Source organism: Triturus cristatus, chromosome 2_1 (genome assembly GCF_964204655.1).
Source record: "Triturus cristatus chromosome 2_1, aTriCri1.1, whole genome shotgun sequence".
Taxonomy (NCBI): Eukaryota; Metazoa; Chordata; class Amphibia; order Caudata; family Salamandridae; genus Triturus; species Triturus cristatus.
The window spans coordinates 613,718,522-613,740,790 of NC_140581.1; the positions used below are offsets into that span (position 1 = coordinate 613,718,522).

The window sequence follows — 22,269 nt, forward strand, 5'->3', positions numbered from 1 at the left end:
AATACATGCTGCCACATTAGAAGCTCACATGGCCCTGGCCGGGAGCAGCAGGGGTCCCTTAAAACCCTGGCGGTCTTGTGCAGAGTTAAAGTTAAGCAGTTTACCCATGCCAGTTTACTCTCACCCCCTCCCTTCCATCCCTCTCTCCTCTCCTAATCCCTCTCTCACTTTGAAGGCCATTTCTTTCACCCCTTTTTACAATTTCTGAACTCTCACCATTCAATCTCTTACTTCACCTTTAATCACCTTCTGCCATTCTGTCTTTTCACTGCCCTCACCTCTAACAGTCTCTCACATTTATCTCATGGCCTCTATGCCCCGTCACCTCCCGTGCCCCTCAGCACTTCTCATTCACCTCGAGTCTCTCCATTCAAATTTTTGTCTATTTGTATCTTACACCTGTCCAGTCTCCCCATTCATCTTTCACATCTCCCCTTTGTTCTTCCACACCTTCTTGAACCAACGTCCCTCTCCCCTGTTACCTCAGCATCAGTGCTTAATTTCAGCAGGTGGTTTCCGGTGCTCCGCACTGGCACCTAATTGTGCACACAGATACTAATGGCAGTCTTCCACATGGTGGCTCGGTCTGTGTAATTTAGAGATAAGCAGACAGCTGTTTATTAATTCAATATACATTTAAAACGATGAACTCCTGACACCCATGCCATTGTTATAGCTTTGGGGGCTTGAGATAATCTGAATAGTCACGCTTGTACAAGTGTTATGGTTGGTAGTTGCATAGGTATTGTCATTCGCCGCACAGGCAAGGCAAAATGGGTGGGTGGTTAAAGTTGCAGTGGCCTACTGGTGAGGGCCTTCCGCTTGATGACGTTACCATTTGATCGTGGGGGCTGGGGTATCCCGGATTTTGCGTTATATCAAATGTCATGTTTACTTTTGAAGATGCGCATCCTTCTTACGGGGGAAGAAGTTGGTAACTTAGCAGAAGCTCCATCAATCTACCAGGTGGCGCTTGGCTGTTTTGCTAAGAACTGTTTGCTAACTGAGGTTGATGGTAGCTATTACAAACGCACCTGTTTCAAAATTATATCCTCCGTGTTCTCTGCTTGGAAAACTCTTAAAAAGATGTTCCATATTTCTAAATATACAGTATATACTCCTCATCTTTAACCTCCTATTTTTTGTGACTCAGTTGTCCGTCAATGGCATTCTAAAGGGATTTCACGGTTAGGGGCTTTTGTTTCTGTAGAAGGTGTTTGTTTTTCTTTTGATGAACTTAAAAAGAAGTTTGATTTAGCTAATAATCAATTTTTTTAATTCCTTCAGATCCGGGACTTCCTCCATAAACACACTTCTCATCTCGTCTCCATTCGCATCATTGATGCTATAAGATCTCAATTACGAATAGGTTCCATCTACCATATATTATTGGATTCTAGATTAGATGATCTTGATAAAACAAATGCGAAGTGGAGGACTCGTTTAGTATCTTCTTCTATCCATATCGAAGACTCTATTAGGATTGCTCACAAGATTCTGCACTCTGCCTCGTTAAAAGCCCAACACTTTAAAACTATGTTTAATTTATACCGCACTCCTGCGGTCATTATGAAATGGGGTAACTCCCTTCAATTCCCTAAAACTGGGGAATGCTTTCGTTGCCAAGACGGTAATGCTGATATAGTACATGTTTTCTTCTCCTGCCCCTCTTTACGCCCCTTTTTTAATCAAATTGAAAGTTTTTTGTTTCATATCTTAGGCAAACCTGTCTCCGTTTCCTCAAGTATGATCTTATTAGGGATAGGAGGAGATCTATCTGAGGGACAATTTCTATGTACATTTCGTTAATTTCTGTTTATTATTGCTGCTGTAACACGACTTACTATTGCAACTGCTTGGTTACAACCTGAGGCTCCGAGTTTTGACCTGTGGCGGGCCAAATTATTTAATCTTTATAATTTGGAAATCAGTATGTATATGTTGAAAAAACCACGTAAGAGGAAATTTGGTACTGCTATCTGGCAACCGTTAATCGATTATTTCACTGATTAATTTTCCTTGGTTTTTTTGTATATTTGTAAATGATGGCTTTTGTCTGCTCTTTGTCTCAGTTATTTTTTGTGGATGTCTGTGGAACATTAAAAAATATTATTAAAAAAAATAAAACGATGAACTCCTGACACCCATGCCATTGTTATAGCTTTGGGGGCTTGAGATAGTCTGAATAGTCACGCTTGTACAAGTGTTATGGTTGGTAGTTGCATAGGTATTGTCATTCGCCGCACAGGCAAGGCAAAATGGGTGGGTGGTTAAAGTTGCAGTGGCCTACTGGTGAGGGCCCTGCCAAATGTTTTATCACACACTAATCACTGCTCAGCACTCACCCCAGTACTCCCTCTCTCTCCCTATCACTGCTGTCCCTCACCCAGTTCTATGATTAATGTTGTCAGCTCATTATTTTGATGTCCCAGATGGTACAAAAATAAGCATTCACCTAAAGCCTTATTTTCAGCACTTACCTGTGCATACTTAGAACAGCAAATATAAATAGAAAGCACTTTTAATTGTGTTCTAGGGCTGCTTAATGATCCAACACTGATAATTAAAGGGAACAAAGGCAGAAAAGTCACATAACAAATGAATACATATTTCTTTTATTTGTAACTCTATTTTTTGTCAAGAGGGGGTCTTTGCAGGCTCTTTAAAAACACAGGGCTGGAATTTTTCTTTTGGCAACCCTACTTTTATGTTCATTTTCATGAAATGCATTCTCACACTACCCCAGTAAAGGTAAAATACAAATGTAAGGAATAGGCAGAGTGGGGGCCCAGGGGGTATTGGAAACAGAAAATAACTAAGCTTTGGTAACCAGTTTACAAAACGTATGTAAATATGCAAATGGTCTTTAAAGACCTGTGAAAAACTCAGGCATGGAGATAAAACTCCAGACACTGCCCAGCCGAGCCCACAGCAGCTCGAGCTGCAGCAGCCCAGGCTGAGACATGTGACGGGGGAGGGGGGCTGAAGCCCTTGTAGTCTTATGAGACTGGGCAGAAGTGTGACCGGGAATGCGCGACCCCCTTTCTATCACTCCACGGCCTCCCTGGGGGTCGCGCCCCACAGTTTGAATACTTCTGCCTTAGGGTGAGTGAGGATTCTCATCTTAACACATGTGTGCGTCTGTTCTGTTCCCGCTCACTGTGATACTCTGGTGAGTATGCTAGACACACCATCCGGTTGATTTTTGTGAGTTCAGCTTATGTGGAGTGGTACCATGGATGGCAATAATTCCTCCATTAAGAACCCCTATAGTAAGATTACAATGGGATCATCCCCTTTGACCAACTGAAGGCACACTATGGCTTCTTGGAGACGGAACACATCTGCTATCTTCAGATCGGACACTGGGTTCAGCAGCCTACTGTGAAGCCTGGTACACGGAGATGTACAAGACCCTTCTAGAAATGTGTCTTACTAAAAACAGCAACAAGCGACTCATCTCCAAAATCTACGTCTTTCTCACCAAGGCCACTTCAGGAGAGAAATCAGCAGCGCAACCGAGCTGGGAGCAGGAAGTGAGGTGCCTTCTTAGACATAAGGAATGGGAGAAATATATTAATGTGAGCGCCACACCAAAAGCCACACAGCTAGCACAGAAATAGCCATAAAAATAGCCACATATTATCTCACACCGGCCAGTTGCATCAGAGCAACCTAACACACAGGACAACTTGCTCACAGGGCTGCACAGGCACCTTACTGCAACTCGAATGGTCCTGCCCCAAATCGGAACACTACTGGGAGCAGGTGTTGACAGATATCGACACACACATGCCTCATCTCCCAACAGACATTGCGCTTGGCCTGTCCAATGCCTTAACCTACCCACTGAAACCTAAGTGAGGACGTCAGATAGGCTTGGCCCTGGGGGTGGCCCTCAAGGCCATTCTTTCTCTCTGGGGCACCGATAAAGTTCCTAGGCACACCTCCTGGTTGCACAGACGGTGGATAGTTTTTTAGGTATGGAAAATATAACACTTGCGACAGAGCACAGCCCAGACACTTATCAGGAACTATGGGGCTTATTACTCTCTCACAGGAGTTCAACAAGCTGGCCTGCCCCAAATACCCGAGAGTCCTCCCCTTAATGGCTGAGTGGCATGTGGACATGGCAGGAGGTACCCCCACACATAATCACTGCACAACAAAGCCTACCCGAGTCACTTTTGCCGCCAAGTGACTGGTGAAAGCTGGGGTTTGCAAACTCCCAGTAAGAATTAACATTTGAGTAAGCCTTCAAGCATCTGGACAAAAAATGAATTTATTAACCCACCTATGGAGTATTCAACCTATTTGTGTTTTGATCTTATTGTTTCTTTAATAAGACGAGTTTTCAAAAATTGTACACTGAATACTTTCAACACAAAACAAGTACAAATGAAATGCAACAAGTCTACCCCTTTGTCACCAAAGTCAGCAGCATAAATAAATAAGCAATGCACTTTGAATTCAGCACCACACCTCCACATAATCAGTAGATACCCGTTGCTGCTGTACACATCAGGTGCCATGGCTTGGTAATCAAAAGAAATGTTTTAAGGGTGACTGTATAGCTATAAACTTTTCCAGTCCCCATGTGTTGATAAATGTATTGGATATCTATTTCCCCCACAACACAGAGAGTCGATGATAAAACCCTTGACATTGGACTTTTTCTATGGAGAACTTGGACGCACAAGAAAGTCTCATAGGTTGTGGGTGGAAAATGTGCATATCCACAATCCAATTGGGAGGCGAATAGTACCTCTGTGGGATGGAATAAGTACAAGGAACAGGTTTGGGGCTCTTACCAATATGGAAGATTGTGATTGACTCCAGGATGAGCAAACAAAATCTATAGGTAATAATTCCCTGAGCAATGGTGTTGTTACCAACCGGACCTTGGGTAATAATGTCACACGCCAAGATCTCACTATACCCCCCTACCCCAAAGTATGTCAGCTTGCTAACCTGGGGCTAACCCACAAAGCTAAGTTCCCTTCAGGCATAAATCATAAGCATAGAATGAATGAGGGATGTACTACAATGACTAGCACTATGTTGAATTCCCAATCTTCCAGGTCTAACATATCTAATCAGATTCTAACGGAGGAGGGTGTCACAAAGGGAGGAAAGGAGAGTTCCTCCATCTCAAATACCTCTCTACAACAAATGGTAGATTTAACCCTGTTCTCGTGGAATATTGCGGGCTTGGGTAACAAGATTGAGTCCCCAGAGTGGTTTAGATTCATAGACCGATATGATATTAACATTTTTCAGGAGACCTGGTCTACTACTCCTATATGTCGCCTGGGATATCTCAATTTTTATGTTCCAGCCATAAAAAAACCAAAGGGCCGGCCTGCAGGGGGATTGGTGATTTGGGTTCGACAGAGTTTGTGCTGTAAGGTTGTACAGGCTGAGTTTAGGGAAAAGGATATTTTGATGATTGAATTAGAATGGCCCAATGGCCACAGGGTGGCTATTTTTAACGTATATGCTAGGGGGATAATAGGGGGGCATAGCTCAGAGGTAATTGCAGCCCTTGATACCAGACTGGGAGCCCTCTCAGAACAGATTTTTACTATAGTAGGAGGGGATTTTAACACCACCTACGAACCACTAGGCCTTGAGGACCAGGACCTCTCTGAGGAGCAGGACCTTAGATGGGGAGTACCTAAATTGGAAATTCCCGTAATAAAAAGATGGTCCTCCATAGCTATTCAATTAAAAGCGTTGTGTTTAGAAAGAGGTCCTAGAGCAGCAAACGGGAGAACTCCCTCAGATACACAGGGAGCCAATACGTTTGATAATGGAAGGAATAGTAGTCGTATTGACTATCTCCTGGTGGACTTAAGGATATGGCACTGTTTAATAGATATGGTCATTGTAACCCGGTTGGAAAGCGATCATAACCCCCTCTGTTCGAAATTCCAAGTTCAAAAGGGGGACAGAGCTGAACTCACAAGAGAAGGGTTAGTCACGTTAGATATAGTTGCTTCCAACAACCTGCGTCGGATCAAGTGGAGTAAACTCTTAGAGGATCCTGGAAAAATGGATGCGCTAAAAGCGGAGGTTGTGGGTGAACTGGCCCGACTCAAGATCCAAAGCAGTGATCCAGCCTTTCCCACCATTATGACAGAGACATATTCTCTCCTCTTTTCTAGACTTAAATCTTTCTTTGTGAGGGATGGGAACCCAGGAAAAAGAGGCGCAGAGCAAATAAAGGCTAAGTGGTATAACACACATTGCAAGTCTGCTCGGCACAATCGAAGTTCTGCATTAAGGACAAGGAACCCCACCAAAATAAGAGAGGCGAGAGATCAATATAGATCTGTTCAACAAGTGGCGAAAAAACAATGGGATGAGGAGAGGTGGCAGGATTTGAAACATGCTTGTGCAGCTAAAGACTCCAAGCAGTTTTGGAACATCATAAAATGAGATAGAGGAGATTATGCAGAACCTCCCCATAATAATGTTGCCCAGACCCAATGGCTAGACTTTTTAAACCCAAATATGCTCGCAGCTTAGGGGAGGAGGAGTGTCCATTACCACAAGAAATATTCTATCAAACCCAGGTATTTACTATTACCGATGTCAGCTTGGCATTGGATTGTGTGACAGGGGGCAGAGCCCCAGGTATGGATGGCATTCCACCTGATGTTTTTTTGAGTGACAGACCAACCTGGTGTCAATACTTTGTAATTCTAGCAAATGCTGTGGCCAGGGGTGCTCCAATCCCAATATCCTGGAAGGGAGCAGAAATCATCCCGGTTTTTAAGAAAGGTGATAAATCCCTCCCAAGTAACTATAGACCCATCAGTCTCATTGACTCTGCGCAAAAACTGGTGGGTCGATTAGTTTTAAATAAAGTGCAATCTTGTATTGAGGGAAATACCATTTTATCCCCATATCAAGCTGGTTTTCGCCCCTGTACCAGTTCTGTAGATCAGGTTTTTTATTTTATTATGCTCTATTGGAGGAATGTGGTTTTAACTAAAGGGTCGCTCTACGCAGTTTTTGTAGATTTAAAATCGGCCTTTGACTTGGTTCCCCGTTGCAAACTTTGGAGAGTCCATGCTGAACTGGGGATGGCCCCGGAGTTATTGACTATTCTCGTCCGCTTGCATGAGGGTAATTTTGCTAGAATCACATGGGGGGGCACAGGGGGAGGTCACGGACACATTCCCTGTTGAGCGTGGTGTTCGGCAGGGTTGTGTTCTGGCCCCCACCCTATTTTCATTATACATAAACGGAATAGTCAACCATCTTCGTAGTTCCCCCACTGACGCCCCTGTAATAGCTGGGGAACATGTACCTGTCCTCATGTTTGCGGACGATACGATGATTATTTCAAGGACTCCTAGCGGGCTACAGAAGGCAGTTAATGCCTTTGGTGATTTTTGTCAGGACCGTGGACTTGTAATTAATACATCGAAAACAAAGTTCATGTCTATTAATCCACATGAATCCTTTAGAGGTAGCATCATACTAAATAATACTCCTTTAGAGCAAGTAGAGGCTTTTACATACGTAGGAATTCTACTCCAGAGTAATATGTGTTGGAATCGTCATCTGGATATGGCAACTTTAAAATTCCATCAGCATGCGGACGTTTTATTGTCCACATTTAAATCTTCTCTCACTAAACCAATCACCCCTGCATTGGAGGCATATAATATGAAAGTGTTGAGTGCCACCTTGTATGGGTCAGAATTATGGGGGTTTAACAATCTGAGCCAACTGTCCAAAGCAGAAAACAAAACCCTACGTAGTTTAGCTGGCGTCCCCCAAAGTACTCCCACTGTTCCTCTTTTACTTGATTTAGGTAGGAAAAATGTGGTTGATATAGTGAGGTTGCGTCCTCTCTTATATTGGAGGCGAATCTGGACCACACCAGAACTTTTACATTATGCTCAAGCTCTAAAGGACGTAATTCCGGCTGATCGATTCCACAAAATCCATTGGCTTAGCGAGATTAGGGCGCTTATAAAAAAAAAATAGACCTCAATTCACTATGGGAAGCACCGGATTCAACATCCTTCCTATCAAAAAAGCAACTAAAAGCCACATATTGGGAAATGGTCCTTTCAACACTTTATTCTGCCAATATGAATACTAACCTTACAGGCTGTTTTCTAACATTTAAGTCTAAACCATGGTGTGAATCCTACTGGGATATTATTGCAAGTCCCCTAGATCGCAAACTGTTTTTTCAGTTTAGGGTTGGATCACTGCCAGTTAAAGCTTTTACTTGCAAATGGGTGCAACCTCCAGATGACAAATGCACCGTGTCCTGATATGGCAGAGTCAATTGTTCACTTATTTTTTGTATGTCCCCTTTACATTGGTCCAAGACGCAAGAGGTTGAAACCCATTTGCTCAAACATGGGTACACGACGGCATAACGAAGCCATGAGGATATTGGAGTCAGATTGCTCCCTTTGCATAGCTATTGCTGTAGCAAAATTTTTAAGAGGGGCCTGGATTATACGTACACGTTTTGCACAATCCTAGCTGCTAGTTAAATAATGTAGGATGGTTTTATTACTGCTGGCTTTTAGGTAAACATTTTTTAGTGGTTATATATGAATTTTATGATGAATTACTCGACAATAATGAACTGTATTTAATAACTTCTTAACATGTGTAAACATAGGTACTATTTAATTGTTTGTGTTATATGTATTGTTTATGCTTTTATGACATTGTCGAATAAAGCAATTTTATCGTTTTGATCTTATTGTTTCTTTAATAAGACGAGTTTTCAAAAATTGTACACTGAATACTTTCAACACAAAACAAGTACAAATGAAATGCAACAAGTCTACCCCTTTGTCACCAAAGTCAGCAGCATAAATAAATAAGCAATGCACTTTGAATTCAGCACCACACCTTCACATAATCAGTAGATACCTGTTGCTGCTGTACACATCAGGGCACACAATGTACTAGTCACTCTGTACCTTCTTTTCGGCCTAGATATTAGTGCAAACAGACCTGGTTATGCGTTTTATTTCACCTTTATTGCTGCAAATTGTGGTATGCAATGTTCTCTTTGGTTACAATGCCATGTACAGTGTAATTTTGAATTTTTTTTGTCATCCCCGTTTGGATTTTCAATAAAACTTTAATTTAAAAAACTTTGAATTCAGCTGTATCCAAATTAAATAATTAAAAAAACTGCAAGCCATGTCATTTTCACAGAAAGGGGAGTCACACTACACAATGTAATATCATTAAAGAAGTAAAACTGCTACTGACATATTTAAAAAAACAAATTCTGAAGAAAGCGTAGCTTCTTTAAGTTATACAAGCTGTGGCATAGTTTTAACCGGTTTCTTTAACTGTAATGCAGTTGTAGAGAGGTCATCCCACATGGTATCTGCATTGTATTTTGTTGTCAATACTCCAAGATATGCAATCTAAGGATTTACACAGCCCTCGAACTTATTGTTTGTTTCCTTCTAAATCAATGTTGCAGCTAATCTTAATTTGCCCCTGTGACAAGTGTGCAAGTATACTTCTGGAGCTAGAGTAGACAACTTTTCCAGTTCAAACTCAAGATGGAAATGTGCACATCAAATTGATATAATTAGCTAGAGAATTAATCAAACCATTGGGCTGACTCCGATAAAGCAGGCTATTGAATTTATTACAATATATAATTAAGTAAAATAATGAGAAGGAGTACATTTTTGCCTCGATTACTCTAGGAACTGGTCTGATCACAGGGTGGGATGTAGGTCCAAAAATCTGTCAATGCATTGATTAATAAAATCATCCTGGTTTTCATTTTTGCTGTGTGGTGTTTTAGACCAAGGGATGCCGAAACCCAAAATCCACGTGTTCATGGATCTTAACAAGAGGCTACTAGTTCCTTAACCTTGCAGAATTTGTTCTCCTCACAAAACTAATGACTAGTGCTTTAATAAAAGTAATTGTGAGTTTCGAGGCCATGTTAAAACTAGATAAGCCATGTAGGTACCATTGTATGCCAACAGTTATTAAATCCAACAAAATGTCATCTGCATAGGTTATTATTCTAATATTTCCTTACCAAAAATGTAGACCAAAATGAAAATCCCCATTGCATGGCCGTAACAAGCATTTTCAATATCTTGCCAGTGTTGGCATAAAGCAACAATGTGTGGGACTGCCATGTATTTTACGTCAACCCTATTGCCATCTTACTCAATGCCGAATTACTACTATTCATTAGATTTCAAAACTCTGCATTATCAACAATGTTTTACATTTTCAAACTTCTTGATCCAAATCCATTTGTGACTATCTGGCAGCCTATTTAGCATACACAAGGTTTACAAAGGTAAAGGAACAGAATACCTATGGACCTTTACACACTTTCTCACCCAAAAGCTTAGATTGAACAAGGCTGGGACAATCAATTCTACCAAACTCATGCACAGCAAACACAATGGCAAAGTGCAGGAGTTTGAATGTTTAACACTCCCATCAGAGGCGCCCTGTCAAGCCTGAACTTGAAAATCCTGAAAACAACCCAATCCACGCACATCGTCACCAGCACTATATGCAGCAAAAGAACATACCAGGGTGTCTCGAAAGAGATGCTTCATGTTTGAACCACTGAGACAAAGAATTGGCCTCTGTGGCACTGGCGCTCAATGAAAAAACAAATAATAAATAAATTAGGCAATAATTCTGACTGTGGGAGAAAGAAAGATCGTTCAAATTCCAGACTGTTGTCCCATCCAACTCGCTTTGCATAGTTTCTGGCTTTTCCCAGTACTGATAGGCTGAAACAAATCTAATGAACCTGGCACAACACGAGATCATGTTCGAAACTTAGCTTCAGGACTAATCACCATCGAGGTAGAAACAAAATCTCTATAATGCCTTCACAACCCAACAAAGGAGCAGGGCACCCCAAGTGAATGACAAAGTATGGAGGTTAAGGATGGCAACAGAAAAGCTGTAAGCAAATAAAAGGTATATCTACGAGGATCACCCAGAACTCCGCTCCGTTCTCTCAGTTTCTTAATACAATGAGGAGACCCAAGAAGGAATCTCAGGGTCCAGGCATATCACAGCGACAACTGAAACACCAATTCATATCAACAGATAAGTGACATCATGCATGGTTAATGGCACAGAGAAAAACAATGATGAATAAAGAAAGTAACAGCAAATACAACTCCGCAGCTTGGTCGGGTTTTAATTAAGCTTTTAGAAAAGGCAAAACACAACAACGGGTTTCTTTCAATGAGACCCTAGAAATAAAATAGTGACATTGCTACACTTTTTCTTCCAGAAAGGACACAGATAAGGCAAAACCATCAGTACAAAGAATTTAAATGAGGGTCTGCCCGGTTTGAATAAAAAGAGGGTACTGAATTTCCCTACGAACATTTTCTATTTACATAACAGTGAAATTTGATTAAAAATTGAAAGAGAACTGATCAAACCAATGTCACGCACTAAGCATATCAATTCTTGATAGTCTTGAAAAACATGAACCTCACTATGAAGAATAACGAACCATGATTCACAAGCAAGGCATTGCAAAGTGAGTTCTTAACCCATTGTAAAGTGAGTTCTTGGAGTATGATCCACAAGCAAGGAATTGCAAAGTGAGTTCTTAACTTTTTCCCATAAACTGTCATAATTAACGATTTCTCAAACACTGACATTGCAATTGACAACCAAATAGAAAATCAGTTAAATGGACATGAATTGAGATCACGGATGAGAATTCCCTTTACTGTGCTTAAAAAATCATGTGTAGTCACATCTTCAAAAGGTAAAGCATACAAGCCTAATAAACCAACAAGAAAAGAGTAAAATAGTGGCCTAACGTATTGTGTGGATTGGTCTAATTGAGTTACATCATGAAATTTGAGATACATTGAAATGCAAGATAAAAATAGCACCGATAGTTACTCCATGTCAGATAATTAACTGAATACTTTACATAAAGGTTTTACAACACAATGCTCTCGCAAAAGAAGCTACCCAGTCAGACATACAGATATGCGCTAAAATTCAAAGTTGAATGTGATCAGCTGCCAAACTGAGGTGCGTCACTGATGACAATGCATAGTATAACAACCTTTGCATGTGGCAATGAATATTAAAATACTCACTGGGAACAAATTACTTTACTCAAATCCAAAATTGACATTGTACAGATAATTAAATTATGGTGCCCTTCGAGTTTAGGAGAATAGTAATAAATAAGATGCCAGTTGTCGTATATATTTTGTAGGACATGCCATTAGATGTGCTATTTGTGTTGGAAGCATAGGAGGTACAGCCAAGCCACTTGTCACATCAACTCTAAGTGAAACCTGAGCTATTTATGAGGGTTGGCCTATGAAACAAGTGTTCTTTGTGATATTCTGCCATAACCCGTTATTTTATGAATGGCAATTTAAAATTAGTAAGCGCATATGCAGAGAGCTTTTTGTGGACTATTGATATTATCTAATTGGAAGACTCACATAAACAGGCTATCAATTACAACAATAACTGGCTTAAAAGATCAGCGAAACACTAAAAATATTCTTACCTGGACCTTCCACTGCTGTTACTCGCACCATCTTCATCACTATTGCCATTCATTGCAAATTATTGGGGGGATTACAAATATCAGATTTAAATCATTGAAGTCCACTGAGATCTTAAAGCCCAATCCAGAGTCATATGGGAAATAGAAGTAGTAAATCCGCTTCTCCGACAAATGAGAGGCTGCTCCGGCTGACTGAAATATGAAATTGAAGAAAGAAGAAAATGTAAGAGCTTTAATGGTCTCTACAATCGCCAAACGCGTATTAAATCATTAACAGCTGGTGGAACACTATGCTACATTTGCAGGGCGATTAATGGGAACGAGCTGGTGAGAAAATCCTGTTATAAAGCAACAGTCGGTGTGTCACTGGCATTACCGATTGACCTGCAGTCGAGAGTTTTTCGCATTATTTCAATACATGAATTATGCTAATTTCGGTGTCGGCAAACTGTACAACTCTTGATAGTGCAAGGGAGATTGGGCTCTGTATCCTGTTCAACACTCATCTTTTGGAAGTGGCAGTTGCACGCGATAATTATAAAATACTGGAAATTAGTTCAGTACCCTCAGCTGAGCACATTTTATGTTCTACATATCGAACGCAACTCTGGTCCTCCAGCCAACGGGTGTGCAAGCTAAACGATAAACTGTAACAGTTTCCAACACCCCAGAATGATATGTTTCACAGTTATAGAGAACTTTTAGTAAGGGCGCCAGATGAACAGCTCCAAGATCAAGTGTTCGTGTGCCATCAGTATCCCGCAAAATAAGACTAAGCAGATATTTCATTGTTGAATACATTCGTGTAAGGATTAATTCGCTAATTTAACACTTCTATAACACATAGCGGGAAAAGGCGCCCATTATGCCACACTGCGATTCACAACACGTGTATGTGTAAACAAAGGGTTATAATGTGTTGTTCGTGTCGATTACATTTAATTATGTTGTTAAGCCGATGGGTAACATTGTGTTTTTTCACTCTGTGCTTCAACTTTCTCTTCCCGTGATTTGTTTCTTTACAGCACAACTTGTGTAACGAAACCAAAATACAGGAGTAGAAGGGTCAGATCAGTTTTGAATGTCCTTGTTCAGTCCCAACTAAACGTGCAAATTCCCCTGCATTCACATTCTAAGTTGCCGTTCGTCCAGGCCTTCTCAGAATTGTTTACTACCCATCGCCACTTCACCTCGCTGGCAGACGCTGCCCACGTTCCCCGGCATACTAGAGTAGCAAAGGGTCTGACTGTGGCTAGGGGTGGCAGGCATGCTCCATGGAGCTGGTACGGTCTGTAGCACTAGCCGTCGCTGGTCCGGCGGCCAGTGCGGCACACTTTGGTCGGGTACGCTCTGAAGATGGCCAGCAGTGGTCAAGACTGAGCTGCCCTTCGACCTCAGCTATAAAGCTGTCTCCCAGGCTGGACTGGGCTCCGCACCAGAAACAAAGACAGCGACAGTCTGTGCCTGGGAGAGCATGCGGCCATCCCGACAGAGAGAGGTGGACACGGCCCCAGTGTTCCTTCCGATCACAGACCACGGATACGCGGAATGCCCTACTACCAGTGTAATCAGGCGCGAGCTATGCCGTTGGGAGTCTATGACCCACACCAACCGCCCCCGGTTTAATCACTGACTATACTGCAGAGTCCCTCCCGTTTCCCCTCGCTCCTCACCCCGGCACTCTAGCTCTCAGCGCCCGGCAACAGCCGCCATGAAACCAACGATCCCTGCCTCGAAGCAGGCGACGGAATCCCGGCCGTGACGTCACAGCGGAGCTCTACGACCTGCGAGGGACTGAAGGGGCAGCGCGCGAGCTTAGGCCTCGTGTCCCGCGAGAGCGAGCAGGTCGTCGCGAGACAGGATGTTCCATTGGAAGGCGACAGGGGGCATTGTAATGGGAGGAAACAAGAGCACTGAGGCAAAGGTGAGAAAACAGGCAAGGAGGAAAACTGGGCAGGTCTACGAGGAAGCTAGGGCGATGTTGTCTAGCTTCCGTGATCAGGGTTGGACAGCCTAAAGAGCTATCATGTGTTCCACCGAAGACGATCATTGATGTATTTAGAGTTTGTCACGACGACGGCCATGTTCGTGTCAGGCAAAACGTCAACTGACTGCCTTACGCTGAAGTGTTGTGCCTGATATTAACATGGACGTTGCTGGAAACGGTCTCGAGTCTCGTTGCTACGTGGGATTTACTACGTGGGATGGGTTTAATGTTTGGTTGCGTCTTCTGAACGCTATTATTCTTCCCAGGCACTTTTCTTAAAACTTTCGTGTCTTAAATATCTACAGCAAGTAAGCTACAGATAATGTAAGCATGTTATATTGTTTGGAGGGGAATATATTCAGTCGTTAATATTCTGCAGATGTTTTATACTTAGCTGTTTTTCAGTGTAAACATTACCGTTAACCAGCTACAGTGCACCGCTGTCTTGGAGACGGGCTCCACTGCATCTACCCAGCGGTACAGGCAGGACTTTAAGTGGGATGAAAAAACTGAGGGGTCTCTCAAAGGGCGTGGCCAATGTAATTAAGGGCGTGGTTTAAAACACAAGCTAAATATCTCTGCTTAGCATAGTGTGCCGCCCGACTTGTACTTTGCTGTTTATGTCATTGCATCCAGATAAATGATATAACAAGTAACATCATACCTACAACAAGTCAGGACTATTGACTTTGTCAATGGTTGTTAGTTGCATAAGATAAATAAGCAGCAACTATGGCTTGTGTTATACACACAAGGTTGCTCTCTCGGAGTTGCCACACATGGAGGGTTACAGCACAAACCGCCACAGGTGGCACCGATGACAGCATGCCCGTTGCTCTTCAATCAGCCGTACGTGTTTCGAGCAATTTGTCTGCTCTTGTTCACTGGCACTCAAGACGGAAGAAGCAGGTAGGTTGAGAACTCATATTTATTCAATGTTAAGTCCCGCCCAAGTGGGCGTATGTAAACAGGCATTCTGGTCTTAGTAGTTCCGAAATATGACTATGGCAGCAGTGTCAATGAGGCTTTTCACCCAACAGGGATGAATATTGATCAAAGGACTGAGGCAGCAGCGCACAAGTTTTAACAAACTTTTAAGTCTTGAGGCATATTTAGGAACTACTAAGACCAGAATGCCTGTTTACATACGCCCACTTGGGCGGGACTTAACATTGAATAAATATGAGTTCTCAACCTACCTGCTTCTTCGGTCTTGAGTGTCAGTGAACAAGAGCAGACAAATTGCTCGAAACGCGTATGGCTGATTGAAGAGCAAAGGGCATGCTGTCATCGGTGCCACCTGTGGCGGTTTGTGCTGTAACCCTCCGTGTGTGGCAACTCCGAGAGGGCAACCTTGTGTGTATATATATATATATATATATCAAGGCTCCAAGTTCACGCTTCGCTGCAGAACTCAGGACGGGTGCTCTCTCCTGCAGACGTGAAGGGTGAGTCACGTTTAATATAACAGCTTCAAAAAGCAGGCCCAGCACACACGGGACTCAAGTTGATTTTATTACAAGCAAATGCATTTTGGCTTTCACCTTCCTCAGTGCTCACGTTCAAAAGCGCCATCAAACCACATGTTGAAATTACAGGTTTAAATACTTCTCAGGTGATTTCATTGGGGGTGCTCAAATGAGTTGACAGCAACAAAGGACTGGCATAGTTCATACTTTGATTGGTGATATTCTGGCAGCCATATCTTAGTGTGTATCTTAAGTTCAAATGGTACATGTGGTTTGATGGCGCTTTTGAACGTGAGCACTGAGGAAGGCGAAAGCCGAAATGAATTTGTTCGTAATAAAATCAACTTGAGTCCCGTGAGTGCTGGGCCTGCTTTTTGAAGCTGATATATATATACAAACGTTAGGGCGGTTAGCAAAAACGTGGCGCACACACTTCAAAATTGATTGTTATTTTATTCCGCTCCAATGGCAGACAACGGGGAAACAAATAAAAAAAAAAATTATATATATATATATATATATATATATATCAGAGCGCTTTACAGAGCACCAGTTGCATTACATGAGGACACAATCCGAGAGCAAGGGACCCTCTCTAAAAGGCGTATAAGGTCTGGGAGTGAGAGGAGAACTGAAAAAACAAATAAGGAACAGGAAAAACTCCCCTATGAACTATATTTCTTTTCCAATGATTAAATCTGGTATGGGTATCAATACATAAAAAACATCAAATATTTATAACATACAGAAACACATTTCACTTTTTGAAGTTATATTTATTATTCTTATTAACTTCTTCTTTGCTTTACCATTGCATTAAATGCAATTTTTTTGAAAAGATAAACTTTTCCCCCTTTTTTTAATGATATGTACACATTGTATCAATTTATCATACAAAGATAAATACAAATTTATTAACCCCCAATTAAATAATCAATCTTCTATCCAACTCATTAATTCCTCACAATCGTTCACAATCATACAAGACACATATACACATCTAGATTTAAAGGGAAACACAAAGATGTAGACCTTTTCCACAAAGATGACAAAAAACAATAAGGTCTGGACACACGAGGTCAAAGATGACAAAAAAACAATAAGGTCTGGACACACGAGGTCAAAATATATATATATACAACACATAGTTCGCTGGTCTCCCTGCCGCTTTCGCGGTGGCGGGCTCGAGCGAGGTAACGATCCTCCTACAAAGTTTTCCAATAAGCCTTTTCGTATTCAAAAAGCAATCTCGAGCCCAGCTCCATAAGCGTGATTTCTTTATTTAGAAAATGACAAACAAACAAACGCCCGACGCGTTTCGGTGCAGCCGCACCTTGGTCACGTCCCGTGACCAAGGTGCGGCTGCACCGAAACGCGTCAGGCGTTTGTTTGTTTGTCATTTTCTGAATAAAGAAATCACGCTTATGGAGCTGGGCTCGAGATTGCTTTTTGAATACGAAAAGGCTTATTGGAAAACAAAATATATATATATATATATATATATATATATATTTTATTTTTACAGAATTTTTATATAGCTCAATCTTGACCCGAATTGGGTATCGGAGAGCTTTACAGAGCACCAGTTTTATTACATGAGGACACATTCATTTTTGTTAGGCACGGGGAGATTAAGATATTTGCCCAGAATCACAGGATGTTCAGCTTCATTGCCGAGACTTGAACCTAGTTCCCCAGATTCAAGGTCAACCGCCCTAGCCATTAGGCCAACTCCTCTCCCCAAATATAGTATTGAAAAAGCTTCCACTTAAAGCCCTGGTGACACCGCCACAATGTTGCTGTTCCTGAGTTTCAAAAAGAGAAGGGAAATCCAGAGAGAAAATGACTCTTGAAAGGATTTCCCTTCCCCTACAAGCTCACCTGGCATGACGTCATGCCGTAACTTCTCAACTAGTGAGAAGTGAGCAGTGTGAGCACACGCACATGACGTGCCTGCTGTCACTGCAGTCCTGGGAAAAAACAGACCGCCTATGCCAGGGCACAAAACAGAGCCAGATAGAGACCCGCTTCGAGGCCCCCTTTACAAAACTGCCAGTGCTCAGACCCGGTGAGACCCGGCCCACTTAAAGCCCTGGGTACAGGTAAGAAGCATAAGTGTCCGAGGCAGGCTTTGTATATGATATTGCCACCAGGTGGTAATGCTGTGCATAGAGTCCAGGGGGGTTCCCCATAAGTGTACAGGGCTCACTACAAAACACAAAATGCTCTATTAGTGGTAGTGTGGGCGAGCAGCCTTAAGCCTAACACAGAGGAGTGTAAGACATTTATTGCACATACACGATCAATAATGGACACGCGATTCAAGAAGGAGATTCAGACCAATTTTATAAAATTATACTTTGTTTGTATTTTTATTTTAAGACCAAGACCTTGTTGCTAAGTAAGTTTCAAGTAAAGATACTTTTCAAGAGTATTTTTTTAATTGTATTTATTTATAAAGTTTTATAAAGCGCAAACATGACCAAAATGTTGGTGTCAAAGCGCTGTACAACCTAATAAATAGCATTAAATATACAAGGAGCAAAATATAGAATATACAGCATGAAAAAATAATACAAAGAGACATAGTCAAAACACCAGCAAAGAAATCAAATTGGCATGTATAGTCGCCTCAGATAGGAAGGAGATTATTCAGTAGTCTAATTTTTACTTCGTTTTTTAAAAGAACGAACAAATGAAGGGATAGTCCTGATATCTGGGGGAAGAGAGTTCCAAATTCTTGGGGCAATTCCAGAAAACGATCTCTTATGGGTTTTCTTTTTGTGAAATTCTGGGGGTTTCAGCAGTAGGGAGCATGTACTACGAGAGGCTCCATTCCTGCCGGATAGCACCAGTTTCTGAGCCAGGTAGCGAGGAGTGTTGTGGTGGATGGCATTGTATGTCATGCATGCTATTTTTAGGTGGATCCTAGATTCATAAGGTAGCCAGTTTAGAGCGTGGATAATTTTTCTTTACGCCTGTGATAAGCCATGCAGCAGCATGGAGGGTAGCCCCCAATGGGGCTAGTTTTATTTTCGGTAGGCCAACAAGGGTAGCATTCCCATAGTCAAGTTTGGACATCACAAGAGCCCGAACCGCCATCTTGAGATCTGCATTGGGCAGGAAAGGCTTTAGTTTTATCAACCCCGCTGATGCTCATGACGGAATGGTTCCGTCATGAGCATCGGGCCCCTGTGCTCATGACGGAACCATTCCGTCATGAGGCCAGGGGCACGAAATCCCTCTGCTGCAGACAGCAGAGGGATTTCTATTTAATCCCTTTGACCTTGGGAGCTGGGGAAGAGCTTCCCCAGCTCCCGAGGCCCCCTCCCTGGTTTCTGTGCAATGAAGATCCGCGCGCACGTCGCGCTGTCTTCATTGCACAGAAACCGAAACTGAAATGAGCCTTTAGACTTATTTCAGTTTCACTTTGTATGTGCTCAGGGGGCTATCTCAGCCCCCCGGGCACGTAGAAAGACGGGAGAGGTATCATTGGAAAGGGGAGAATCTCCCCTTTCCAATGGTACCCCTCCCCAGTGGATCCCTGCTTGGGGATCGCCCCAGGAGGGCGATCCCCATGCAGGGATCCACCCACTAGACACCAGGGAGGGGGGAGCGGCCCCTTAGGCAAGGGCTTTTGTTCCGCCAAATATTTTTAGAGTCATTTAGTCTTTTTGCCCCCCCTGGGGGGCTGATGGGCTCAGTAGCCACCAATCTGTCCCCCCGGGGGGGGCAAAAAGCCCACTAGACACCAGGGAAATTTACTTAGAGCAAATAATTTATTAGGGTGGGGGCTGCCCATGAAGGGCATGTCCATGCCCCCACCCCGCATAATGTACAGCCTTTCTGCCCCCCCTGGCAGTAGCCCCTAATCTGCCCACCCCGGGGGGCAGAAAGCCCACTATACGCCAGGGATTATTTTTTTCTCATAATTTGTGGTGGGGGCTGCCCAATATGGGCATGCCCATGCCCCCACCCACCCTCCGCAAAAATGACAGCCTCTCTGCCCCCCCTGGGGGGCAGATGGGGGCATTAGCCCCAAATCTGCCCCACCCCCCAGGGGAGCAAAAAGCCCAGTAGACACCAGGGATTTTTTAGGCAAATTTTAATTAGGCTGGGGGCATTGGCATGCCCGTTTTGGGCAGCCCCCACCCTAATTAAAATTTTCCCCAAAAACTCCCTGGTGTCTTGTGGACTTTCTGCCCCCAATCTGCCCCGCCGGGGGGCAAAAAGCCTGCAAGACACCAGGGATTTTTTGGGGGCAAATTTGAATTAGGGTGGGGGCTCCCAAAACGGGCATGCCCATGCCCCCACCCGCAAAAACAACAGGCTTCCTGCCCCCCGGAGGGGCAAAAAGCCCACTAGACGCCAGGGATTTTTTTGGCAAATATTAATTAGGGTGGGGGCATTGGCATGCCCGTTTTGGGCAGCCCCCACCCTAATTAAAATTTGTCCAAAAAACTCCCTGGCATCTAGTGGACTTTCTGTCCCCCTGGGAGGCAGATGGGGCCATTAGCCGCCAATCTGCCCTGCCAGGGGGGGAACAAAATGCCCACTAGCTGTCAGGTTTTTTTGGGGGGCAAATTTGAATTATGGTAGGGGCTCCCAAAACGGGCATACCCATGCCCCCACCCCCTCCTCCCCAAAAATAACAGCCTTCCTACCCCCTGGGGGGCAGATGGGGCAGTAGCCCACAATCTGCCCCCCCCGGGGCGGGGGGCAAAAAGCCCACTAGAGGCCATGGGTTTTTATTGAAAATTTTAATTAGGCTGGGGGCATTGGCATGCCTGTTTTGGGCAGCCCCCAACCTAATTAAAATTTGCCCAAAAACTCCTTGGCGTCTAGTGGACTTTCTGCCCCCCCTGGGGGCAGATGGGGGCATCAGCCCCCAATCTGTCATGCCAGGGGGGCAAAAAGCCCAATAGAGGCCAGGGAGTTTTTTTGGGGGCAAATTTGAATTAGGGTGGGGGCTCCCAAAACAGGCATGCCCATGCCCCCACCCCCTCCCCCGCAAAGATAATAGCCTTCCTGCTCCCCTGTGGGGCAGATGGGGCAGTAGCCCCCTATCTGCCCCCCCCCAGGGGGGCAAAAAGCCCATTAGACGCCAGGGATTTTTTAGGCAAATTTTAATTAGGGTGGGGACATTGGCATGTACGTTTTGGGCAGCCCCCAACCTAATACAAATTTGCCCAAAAACCTCCCTGGCATCTAATGGACTTTCTGCCCCCCCCCCGGGGGCAGATGGGGGCTTTAGCCGCCATCTGCCCCACCGGGGGGGCAAAAAGCCCACTAGACGCCAGGGAATTTTTGGGGGCAAATTTGTATTAGGGTGGGGGTCCCAAAAAGGGCATGTCCATGCCCCCACCCCCACAAAAATTACAGCCTTCTTGCCCCCCTGGGGGGCAGATGGGACAGTAGCCCCCATTCTGCCCTGTTGGAGGGGTAAAAAGCCCACTAGACGCCAGGGATTATTTTGGGGCAAATTTTAATTAGGTTGGGGGTTGGCCAAAACTGACATGCCCATGCCCCCACCCCCTCCCTGCAAAATGTACAGCCTTCCTGCCCCCCGTGGGGGACAGATGAGGCAGTTGCCCCCAATCTGCCCCCCCGGGGGGCAAAAAGCCTACTAGATGCCAGAGATTTTCAGGGCAAATTTTAATTAGGGTGGGGGCATTGGCATGCCCGTTTTGGGCAACCCCCACCCTAATTAAAATTTACCCAAAAAACTCTCTGGCGCCTAGTGGACTTTCTGCTTCCCCTGGGGGGCAGATGGGGGCATTAGCCCCAAATCTGCCCCACCGGGGAGGACAAAAAGCCCACTAGACGCCAGGGAGTTTTTTGGGGAAAATTTTAATTAGGGTGGGGGTTGCCCAAAACGGCCATGCCTATGCCCCCACCCCCTCCCCGCAAAAATTACAGCCTTCCTGCCCCCCCGGGGGACAGATGGGGCAGTAGTCCCCAGTCTGCCCCTCCGGGGGGCAAAAAGCCCACTAGACGCCAGGGATTTTTTTAGGCAAATTTTAATTAGGGTGGGGGCATTGGCATGCCCATTTTGAACAGCCCCCACCCTAATTAAAATTTGCCCAAAAAAATCCCTGGCATCTAGTGGACTTTCTGCCCCCCCAGGGGGGGGCAGATAGGGGCAGTAGCCCTCAATCTGCCCCCCTTGGGGGGCAAAAAGCCCACTGGACGCCAACGATTACGCTGGATTTTTTTATGTATGGGGGTGGGGGCTGCCCAGAATGGGCATACCAATGCCCCCA

The 22,269-nt window shown here is 43.9% G+C and overlaps 1 protein-coding gene and 1 long non-coding RNA gene across 3 annotated transcripts in view; one reads left to right on the plus strand and one right to left on the minus strand.

Moving 5' to 3' along the window:
- Positions 1 to 14,537, minus strand: part of CHD1 (chromodomain helicase DNA binding protein 1) — a 1,484,343-nt gene extending 1,469,806 nt beyond the window's left edge. For both annotated transcript variants that reach the window (XM_085632544.1, XM_085632543.1), the window contains exons 1-2: positions 14,224 to 14,537; positions 12,551 to 12,742 (exon numbers count right to left, since the gene is read on the minus strand). In XM_085632544.1, the coding sequence (XP_085488670.1) occupies positions 12,551 to 12,603 (53 nt within the window). In that variant the 5' untranslated portion in view covers positions 12,604 to 12,742; positions 14,224 to 14,537. The remainder of the gene's footprint in view (positions 1 to 12,550; positions 12,743 to 14,223) is intronic.
- Positions 14,404 to 22,269, plus strand: part of LOC146865682 (uncharacterized) — a 78,499-nt gene continuing 70,633 nt past the window's right edge. The window contains exon 1 of the long non-coding RNA XR_014970333.1: positions 14,404 to 14,474. This is a non-coding gene — a long non-coding RNA (uncharacterized LOC146865682). The remainder of the gene's footprint in view (positions 14,475 to 22,269) is intronic.